The following is a 9,962-nucleotide window of genomic DNA, read 5'->3' as shown; positions in this document are numbered from 1 at the left end:
ATCTGGAAACCATCACACAATGGTCAGATTCACCAAGTGACTCTCCACCATCTGGTGTGGGACACATGCCACAGAATGACTGGCATACCTTCTGTGATATACACAAATGAACAAAAATTTTTTTCCCAAATGTAAAATGCTGTCTTTTTAATTACTAAATTAGGAAAGTTAAACAATTGAAAAATGTAAACTCGCACATAAATCATAACAAAAAGGAATTAATACTTCAGAGTTGCTTTTCAGTATTAAAAACTCAAATAGAAATAGGATTTTTGATTTTTGTTAACATGTAATCCAAGGTTGGTACAAACAAGAACTGAAAATGTAGCATTTTTGTGCATCCCCCTGGAGTGTGAAGTAGTGCATAGTTTCCCACAGGAGAACTCATGACACAGGCTTTTGTTAGGCGAACAGGACAATTAAAACACTGATTTTACAATGGGACACGTAGAGCCGCACCCTTACTTTCCCCATCATTTTTAGTTGCATGAGAAAGTTTAGTAGGTTGCCATGACTACAATGCTGTGGGTTTGAAGCACATTTGAAAGTGGTTACAAGATTTATTAAGTAAAAAATAACCATTTGCAACATTTCAGCATTCATACAGGAAGTTTGTGTGCATCGTCCATGTCTCCTGGTAGGATTGGCTGTTTGCCTGCTCAGAGGCACTCTCTTTTATGTTGCAAAACAAACCATTGTCCGTTGGAGCAAACTCTGGTAATAAAACTTGTGAATTCGGCTCAGGGATCCTGAAAAAAGTTAAGGGATCAGCCATCACAGGTACACTTAAGAATCAGCAAAGTGCAACGGAAATGAAGAAGAGAGAAAAAGAACCATGCTTTGCAGAAGCCAAAAACAAGGCCACCGGTTTTCAGAGTAACCCCAGAGGCCGTGAAGCAGGTTTTTGCAGTGAGATCCTTACTCTGGTCCTGTTGTGTGGCCTTGGCTGCCACAATCTCCACGATAGCACCCACATGGGATATGTACAAGGACATATATATATATACTTGTATGTATAAAAAGGAAAAACAAACACCTGTCCTGATTGGTTTTGTTAAAACATGAAAAAAAATTTTATTGTTTTAGACAAAGAGGCCACTTTTGGAAAATAATACTTTTTTTTTTTTAGTTGAATCAGGTGAAGACAAGAGTTAAAATCACAGGATTTGCATTTTCTTAAAAAAGGAAAGCACTAGGATTGTTGGCACGGGAGTAACTATTTACATGGAACAGAGGTTTGGCCTTTTACATAACATCGATACAATGCATTTCCAAAGTCTGAGAAATAACACGGTTCTGTCTCGTATGGGGGACAAGTGTCATTAATGAGGGCCATGGAAGTTCGTCAGCTTCAGTCACATGCAATCTGGTCCCAGACGGTCCTCGCTGCTTGGGGGGCAGCTGGCTATGGATTGGAAGCTAATGGGGAGGGGTGAGGGGGCCCCTGGACGAGGCCTCTGCAGAGCCGGCTCTCACAGGTTTTCACCGGGCTGGTACTGGGGCTCTGTGGCGGTAAAGTAGTCCTCCAGGAAGCCCTGTAAGTACTCAAAAGTGGGGCGCTCTTCGGGGTCCTTCTTCCAGCAGTGGATCATGAGCTCGTGCAGGGAGATGGGGCAGTCCTGCGGGCAGGGCATCCTGTAGCCACGCTCCACCTGCTCCAGCACCTCCCGGTTGTTCATGCCTGGAAAGACAAGCGCAGTGAGTGGGCGCTCCCAGGCTCGGCACCTCCCGCCTCCAGGCCCCAACAACCACGAGGAAAACTCTTGTTTTCTTCTACTCTTGTGCCCGCACATGGTTAAAACATAAGGACAGCCTGCCCACGAGTGGTACTGTGCCTTTTAACAGGATGCCGTACTGTGCAGAAATAACAAAGGAACGCAGAACTCAGATGCAAAGCCCCAGACAGAGTCTCAAAAGCATTGTAAGTGAAAGAAGCCAGACACAAAAGGCAGCACACGGTATGATTTCATTTATATAAAAGTCTAGAAAGGCAAAGGCTGCGTGGATAGAAAGCAGATCCGTGGTTGCCAGGGCGAGGGGCGGGGTGCTGGGGAAGGGTCAGAGGGAACTGTGAAGAGTGAGAAATGGTGTGTGTCAGGGGCCCACATCTTCCTGTGAAAGGCCCACAGCAAATATTGTTGCCTGTGCCCTGCATATATCTGTCTGCTGTAGTCTTGAAAAGAGGTACAAAAACAAAGCCAGGTTGGGAGCCTCCAGGCCATGACTCCAGTTCTACAGCACTCTGCGCTAACTAAGGTGGCTCTATGTTAACACTCACTGTACTCCTAAAACTGAATCCTATCAAATATATATTACACCTCAGGTGAGGGACCAGCATGTATGAATGAAGCATACGCCCACGGAATGAGAGCCAACAGCTCCTTTTTTATAGTGTGTGCAAGCTCAACTGTGAACTTCCTAAATTAGTATTCCCTGTGCCTGGGCAAACTCTTGGTACCCCACTGTCCCGAGATCTGCCACCATGGTTGGGCACCATCTAGCCTGGTGACTAGAGTGCTCTGAGGTTTGGTGATTTTGATGGGGAGACAGGGTGTCTCCAGTGCCTGTTGTTTATGGAAGACCTCAGCCAGGCCATCTGTCATTTGAGACCTTCCTGCCCCGCTGTGGGAGCTGACGCACTGTGCGGGAACAGGGGGCGTTGCAGGGCAGTAAGCACAGCCTGCCACGTGTTGGAAACAGCACAGTGCAGGTGATATACACTTAGCCTGAGGCAACCACCCCGACCCCTCCCAACTACTGCCAGGCACAGTTCTCCAGCTTTCTCTCCTCCTTGCCAAGACTTCACGAGTTTCACTTTTCCTTGGCCAAGCGCCTCTCATCTGGAATCTTCCCCAACTCTTAACCTGGCTAACTCACAGCAGGCAAGAATCTAGTCTAGAGCCATATAGATATCTAGACTTCTTCCCTGTCTCTCAGGGATGTCACCAACAGCAAACATGAACATGTGTGTGTGTGTGAGGGAGAGAGAGTGTGCACGCACATACACTTCACACCCCAGCTTCCTGGACAGCTGCCTGGACAGAGATGTTCAGTCCAGAATACAGCCAAGTCCCCAACAGCCATGTTCCAAACTCCAGCAAGCTTGGGGAATCACAAAATTTGGTAAATCACCTGGCAGCAAAACAGACCTGAGCTGGCTAAGCTTGTCCTCACAGGAGCAGGTGCTGGCTTAATCTCCACGTAGGCACCACTGCCCACACTCTCCTTGGGTGTTATGTCATGTATGTGCCCCACTGACTTTTTGAAAAAAAATTTTGAGGTTGGGTCTCGCTGTAACCCAGGTTGACCTGGCACTCACCATCCCAGGCTAGCCTCAAACTCACAGTGATCCTCTTGCCTCTCTGCCTCCCGAGTGCTGGGATGTAATGGTGTGTTCCACCACACCCAGCTCCCACTGACTTTTAAAACAATGTCTGATTTGGGCTGAAGAGATGGCTCAGTGGTTAAGGCACTTGCCTGCAAAGCCTAATGACCTGGGTTTGATTCCCCAGTATTCATATAAGACCAGATGTGCAAAGTGGCACATACATCTAGAGTTTGTTCATAGTGGCTGAAGGCCCTGGTGTACCCATTCTCTGCCCCCACCCCCAACTTGCAAATAAATAAGTAAAATAAATATTTAAAAAAGGATGTCTGATTTGGAGACACATCTGCTCTAAAGGGTTTGGCTGGGAAGCCCTGGCCGAAGTGATGGCAGCCTCTGCATCCCAGGCAGTCCACAAGGTGAGGAAAAGAGCACAGTCACACACCAGGCCTGGCATTTCTCTGAAGTGACTGCTTGGTGGCATACTTTAGCAGAGTCCCTAACTTCATAGTATGTTCAAAAACCAGAGCTGACGCTTGAGGGAATCCCTCTTGCCTCTGGGCCCAAAGCTCAGAAGTGTGGCAGGAGCCCGTGGAAGTGAACAGAGCCTCTCAAATGCCTCCTAAGAGTTGAGCCTGGCACCAAGGCTTTCTGCCCCAAACAGCACCACATAATAGTTACTCACTCTCCATGGTCCTGTGGAACGTGTGTCAGTAAGTGCTTCATTTCATTAAAAAATAAACTCCTCAAATGGAAACAGTCCCCTTTCTAAACTGCTAATTCAGCCTCTGCCAATGGAAAGTTTAATTGGCCACTTGGGTCGAGCAGATTTTTCCAGGGTTCCACCCAAGAGCTGGACACAGATGTGGCATCTGCTGTCAGAACCTCAGATGTGACATCTGCTGAGATGGCTTCTTAGGCAACCATAGCCAGGGAAGGGAGCTGCATCTTGCCCCATGCAGGATGTTGGTGCAGCCAAGCTGGTTGGACCACATAGTCAGCTTCAGCACCTGTTCCCTCCTGCCTCCTCTTCTCCTGCCTGTACACTCCCCTCAGGCCCGTGCCTCTCCTTTCTCTCTTGCACTTTGCCCAGATCTCTCAAGGACTCAGGAGCATGGGAGCATTTCCATCCCTGGGCCCAGCAGAAACACAGCAGGGACAGCTTTACCAATGAAATGTGTACTCAGTGCCACACTCGGCTGACTGTGATAGGTGAGATTTGACCAGCTCTCTTCTGGCCATCCAGAGGCCAGAACACACATGGCTGGCAAGCCCTGCCCCTCAGCAGACTTCTGCAATAATCAAGATATGCCTATGCAGTAAGCTTGGGCTCGTTTTTATTTCATAAGTTCTAACTCAGTTAAATGGGTCATGTCAGTGTTAAAAAAAAAATAGTACTCTCTACTGTAAAACTTTGAAAATCATTATTTACTTCAAGAATTTCAGCCAAAAAGATTTTTATTGTACATACTACCATAAAGATGGGCTTATTTCATGGTTTTTTTTTTTTTTTTTTTTGAGACAAAAAAATGCAGCTCAGGCTGGCCTTACTTTCTATATAGCTGAGGTTGACTTTGGACTTCTGATCCTCTCGTCTCACTCCAGTGCATGTGCCACCGTGCCAGGTGTTGAGGATTGAGCGCAGGGCTTCATGCATGCTTAGCAGGCATTCTACCCTCTAAGCCACGTCCCCAGCCCCCATTTCACAGTTCTGTTAGAAGGAAATTTTATTTCCTCTGTTTTGGTTATTTTTCTTAAGACACTGGCTTTCCCTAGCCCCTGGTAGGAGACAGGCAGTGAGTGAGAAGGGGACAGACAGGAGCCTGGGCCCCCTGGGTGGTTAGGAGAGGGTATTAAGGGACATCAAGGAGTAGGATTTTTTTTTTTTTTAAATCATACTTCCAACCAGGAAGTTGGCAGAAAGGAAAGAATGTGTCTGGGCATGACTTTGTTTCCTTTTCCATGTTTAGTGGGGAGAAGTTCACAGAAGAAACACAGCATAGGACTTCTGACAGTCTCTGAGCACATTTCAGGAAAACTGCCACCAGTAGTTTGAGCCTCCAGGTTTCCAGTGGGAGCGACAGTGCAGACCAATATCCAACAAGAGCAGCTGTCCACCAGCCAACAGTGTGGGTCTGTAGGAAGTGCCACACTCACAGAGTGCCTGGGTGTTGACCCTGGTCCCAGCTTCCTGACTGAAGCAGCTCTGAGTAAGCGCACCAGAAAGCCCCGTGTCCACTGTCTTGTTGGGTTCCAGCTCTCTCCACTGTCCCCACGTCTCTGAGGGCCCTCTCTCAGGACACACAGAGCACCTCTGCCCTCTGCTACCTAAGGCTTCTCTTTCCCAGGCCTCCCATGGTGCCTCCTGCACCTTGGATTGTAGGCTTTCAAAGATAAGCATAGCCACAGCATTTCTGGTCAATCTGTCCAGAATAATGCGGCTGAATTTCTGGCCCGGTGGACTGCACCCCCTTCCTTCCATCACGACTGTGTCATCCTTTCTCAGTCACTCTGACAGCTTCCTCCTTCAACACGAGACGTTGGGTTCTGGCACTCACTTTGAAACCCTCACTCGGCACAGCTGCTCACAACATGGATTCTCAATGGACACGTTCCCTTATCTTCCTTCCATCCTCTGCTCTTGTAAACACTGCTATTCCTCCTTAAGTAACATGTGGACAGATTCAGGGGACTGCCCTTTGGTTCTTCTAAGAGAAGAAATAAAAACTGCTTTTTTTTTGGCAGGGCACCGCACTAGATGTCACTTCTCCACTTAGGACTCTGCATCTCTCTGCAGCTGACCTGACTTCCTCTGGCCTCAGTGTCTCCATTTATCAACAAAAGACCTCAGTGTTCATGTGTCTGCAGCTGTGTACAGCTCCCAACATGGACCTCAGAGGGCCCCATCTCTGTAGTCTGGGGGTTTAAACTGCTTGCTACTCATTTGCATATGGACTTCACTATGAGCAGGGGAACCTGGCGTTTTTGTATTATGTGAATAACTGCTATAATAATGGGAATGACATCCAGATTATCTGACATCAAATTTATTTTGCAAACTGAGCTTTTCATTCAAAGGAAGTAATACTATATTATGTACAAATGAGGTTTCTGTCTGAGGCCCCTTGCTTCTCTGTGTAAGCCCTCTAAAAAGCTGTCTGTTTACTCGGCTCTTGAGAGCTGCCACACTGACAGGAAGAGGGGAAGGAGGCTGGGCTGATCTTGCTTGTTCAGCATGAATACTACACCAGTGGATGCCACCATCATGCTCACAGTGCTCGAGTTCAGTGTCACGTGTTCTCAGCTCTCTGTACCTCAGGAACACAACCAGGAGGCTTTGGTACAGGAGAAGAGTAAAAGCTTTGGGCAAAGGGAGGCTGGCCAAAGGGTGTCGACACACATAAAGGACTGATCTTGAGAGGGCACAATAATTGCTAATCTTATCCAGCTTACTAGATAACCTTAGGACGGCTGCTTTTATTAAGCTCACTATATTAATAAACTCAGAAATGATGGCTGTACACACGATCATAACAGACAAAGGTTATTTAAAATTGATAATGCAGGTTTTAACTTTTTTTCCACAGGGTCTTTTAAGATGGTGTCAAACTCACAGTAATTCTCCTGTCTCAGCCTCCCAGATCCTGGGATTACAGGTGGGTGTCACTGTGCTGACTTTTGATTATTCTTTTTTGTTCGTTTTTGAAGTAGGGTCTCACTTTAGCCCAGGGTGACCCGGAATTCACTGGGTAGTCTCAGGCTGGCCTCAAACTCACAGTGATCCTCCTACCTTTGACTACAGAGTGCTGAGATTAAAGGCATGTGCACCATGCCCAGCCTCAAGCTGACTTTTGATAATGTACTATTACCAAGAACTCTATTTTTTTTCCAAGAAGAGAAGGGAAAAAGCTGGGGAGGGCACCCATTTGGAAGGCTGGGAGCCTGATTCTGACAATGGCAAACACAGCATGCCTGGCTACGGATGCAGGGCTGGGAGCAGGAAGTCCCTCGGCTGTCCTCTAGTCTCACACGCATTCTCAGGTCCCTTCTCCTCTTCTCACCAGCCATACTGAGTAAGAAGAACCTTGTAGGGGAGGTGGCAGCTTTCCAGGCAGGGTTTCCTCTCTGAGGCAACACCTTGAGCTGAGGGCAGTGCCAAGGGGACTATGGATGGGCAGGGAACCTTGCACCTGGCACGAAGGTGCCTGCCTGCGCTGCATTCTCCTCCTGCCTGCAGAGTGCCGACCTCTTCCCAGCCCGTGAAAGGTCTGCTACGTGCTGGCAGAGCACAGGGAGGGGCAGGGCAGCCCCTGCGCTTCGGGGAGGCCGCTGGGCGTCTCACCAGCTTCCTTTACCTCTACAGCCGTCACGTGGTTAGACATGCTCAGGAAAGCCAAGCAGCTGTCACTAGCTGAAAGATTTGAAAGTACTTCAAACGCATGAATTAAATGGCTTTGCCTCAGAGAACATTCCTGCTGTGCCGCAGCCTGCCAATGCACAAAGCAGGTGCGCAGTTAGGGGCCCTGGCGCAGCGCGGTCAGGACCTGCTGCCTGGAACAGTGCAGTAACATGACATCCGCCTGGCCAGTGTCAATTTCCCAGAACAACTTTGGGGACAGAGGATACCTCACAGCTTGGAAGTGTGCAGCCTATCTCCGTGTGAAGATGACTGAGTAGAGTTCTGTGAAAGGCTTTGCAGGTTATGGACTAAGCCCAGCCTGGGCTACACAGCATGACCCTGTCTCAGAAACAGAAGAAGAGGTGTCTTGTGTATCCAGGGTAGAGTGTGGTGGGGGGGAGATGCCAATGAGGAATACAAGTCAGACTATGTCACTCTCATCTCAGTGCCACGCACACCCTGACACCAGGAGTGAGCGCCCTAAGTGATGTGTCCCAGCCCTCCTGCTCATCCCTCCCTGTGGAACAAGACAGAGAGTTTGCCTAAGCCTGTCTTCCTTCAGAGCTCCGCTCAGGACCTTCCCAGGTACCTTCCCCTTGCTACCCTCTCCTGACCCCTCTCCTTGTCCCTATCTTACTTCCTCCCTGTCAACAGCCAACAACTAATAGCTGGCATGTATGGCTTCGCTATCTTTGCCATTTGTGTCCTCCAAGGGCAAAAGTCACACTGCTTTACCACCATGCTCCTGGAGCACCGCCTGACACACTGGATATTTATTAGTGACTTGTGGAGTGAAAAAAGGAAGAGAATGATAACACTGTGCAGTTCACACTTTCTGGGGTTGTCCAGGGGGCACAGGGTAGCTCTCAGCATTTTTTGTTTGTTTGTTTGTTTTTTGAGGCAGGGTCTCACTGTAGCCCAGGCTGACCTGGAATTCACTATGCAGTCTCAGGGTAGCCTCGAATTCACAGTGATCCTCCTACCTCTGCTTCCCGAGTGCTGGGATTAAAGACATGCGCCACTATGCCCGGGTAGCCCTCATCATTTTTAACCAGGTCCAGAATGAGACAACAGGTCTGTGTTTTCCTGGAAAACACTTCTGTGGTGGGAAAGGGGAAGCAGATGGAGAGATGGGGGCAGGAAGCTCCATTAGGAGATTGCTCACGACCTGGGCTGGTAAGGGCAGAGGCAGTGAGGTCAGAGAGGAAGAGATTTGAGAAAGACTCAGAAAGGGACACATGCTGACCAGCATCGCTCTGGCTTCATGCATCAGCCCTAGGAAACAGCTTTTACTTCAGCACTGCTATTTCTCATTTACCACCACACATCAGAACACACACACTCAGTTCTAATCTAGATGCACAGTGATATAAACCCTGGTATGCAGGAAACGAGCCTGACTGCAATGCCGAGGATGTGTTCGGGTCATGCTGTGGCAGGGATGGGATAAAATGAAGCCACTCTTTGGAGTGGCGTCCACCTTTGTCACACATCTTGGAAGCACATCTTGTTGCCTGCTAAAGGCTGTGCCTAGCTCCATGTCTCTCCTTTAACCTCAGTACACTTCAATACTCCTTCTCTGGTTGCAAGGCTGGTGGTCACTTTCGGTGTATCTTTCTTGCCTTCCTTTTTACTCATTCCAGTCACAAGACATCTATCTACCTTAGCGTTCCAATGCTTACTTGCTGTCAATCTCTTTGCCCTTCCTTTGGCCATACTCCCCACACTACGTTCTCAATTCCTTTTCTCATGCTTATTTATGGACTGACTTCCATGCAGAACTGTCTGGGAAGCTTTTGTAAGTCATTTGTAAGTCACCTCTCCCCATTCAACTGCACCAACCAAAGTACCTATTTTGTGTGACAGGGTGACAAGAGACCATTCTCAGCTATGAAAAAATTCAGAGAAGTGTACCTTCACCAATCACCCTTGAGAGAATTATTATTTGAAGATCAATTCTAGTCCAATGAGAAGTTATTGTATCAGAATGCAGTGTGAAAGGCCCACAAACACGGGTGAAGATGTGAAGCTGAGAGCTACTAAGAGGTGCCTCGGCACACACTGATGGACTTGACCACACCACCATGTGACATCTGGATGCAGCTTAATGGAACTCTGTGCTTTGGAACAGTTACCCTTCATTAAGGTAATAATCCTATAATTGCAATCCCTCTGTAAAAGCTTCTCCCTCAAGAAGAGTTTTCTGTCACATTCAGAAGTCCAATTAAATATGATTAT

The 9,962-nt window shown here is 48.0% G+C and overlaps 1 protein-coding gene across 1 annotated transcript in view; it reads right to left on the bottom strand.

The window, feature by feature from the left end:
- Nucleotides 1–1,045: 1,045 nt before the first annotated feature.
- The window catches only part of Fyn (FYN proto-oncogene, Src family tyrosine kinase), a 207,786-nt gene continuing 198,869 nt past the window's right edge, over nt 1,046–9,962 (bottom strand). Inside the window, exon 14 of the mRNA XM_004660642.2 lies at nt 1,046–1,681. Coding sequence (XP_004660699.1) covers nt 1,473–1,681 — 209 coding nt within the window. The 3' untranslated portion in view covers nt 1,046–1,472. The remainder of the gene's footprint in view (nt 1,682–9,962) is intronic.

This window comes from Jaculus jaculus, chromosome 7, assembly GCF_020740685.1.
Source record: "Jaculus jaculus isolate mJacJac1 chromosome 7, mJacJac1.mat.Y.cur, whole genome shotgun sequence".
Taxonomy (NCBI): Eukaryota; Metazoa; Chordata; class Mammalia; order Rodentia; family Dipodidae; genus Jaculus; species Jaculus jaculus.
The sequence above is the reverse complement of the archived record's forward strand: the minus strand, read 5'-3'. Positions and strand labels throughout refer to the sequence as shown.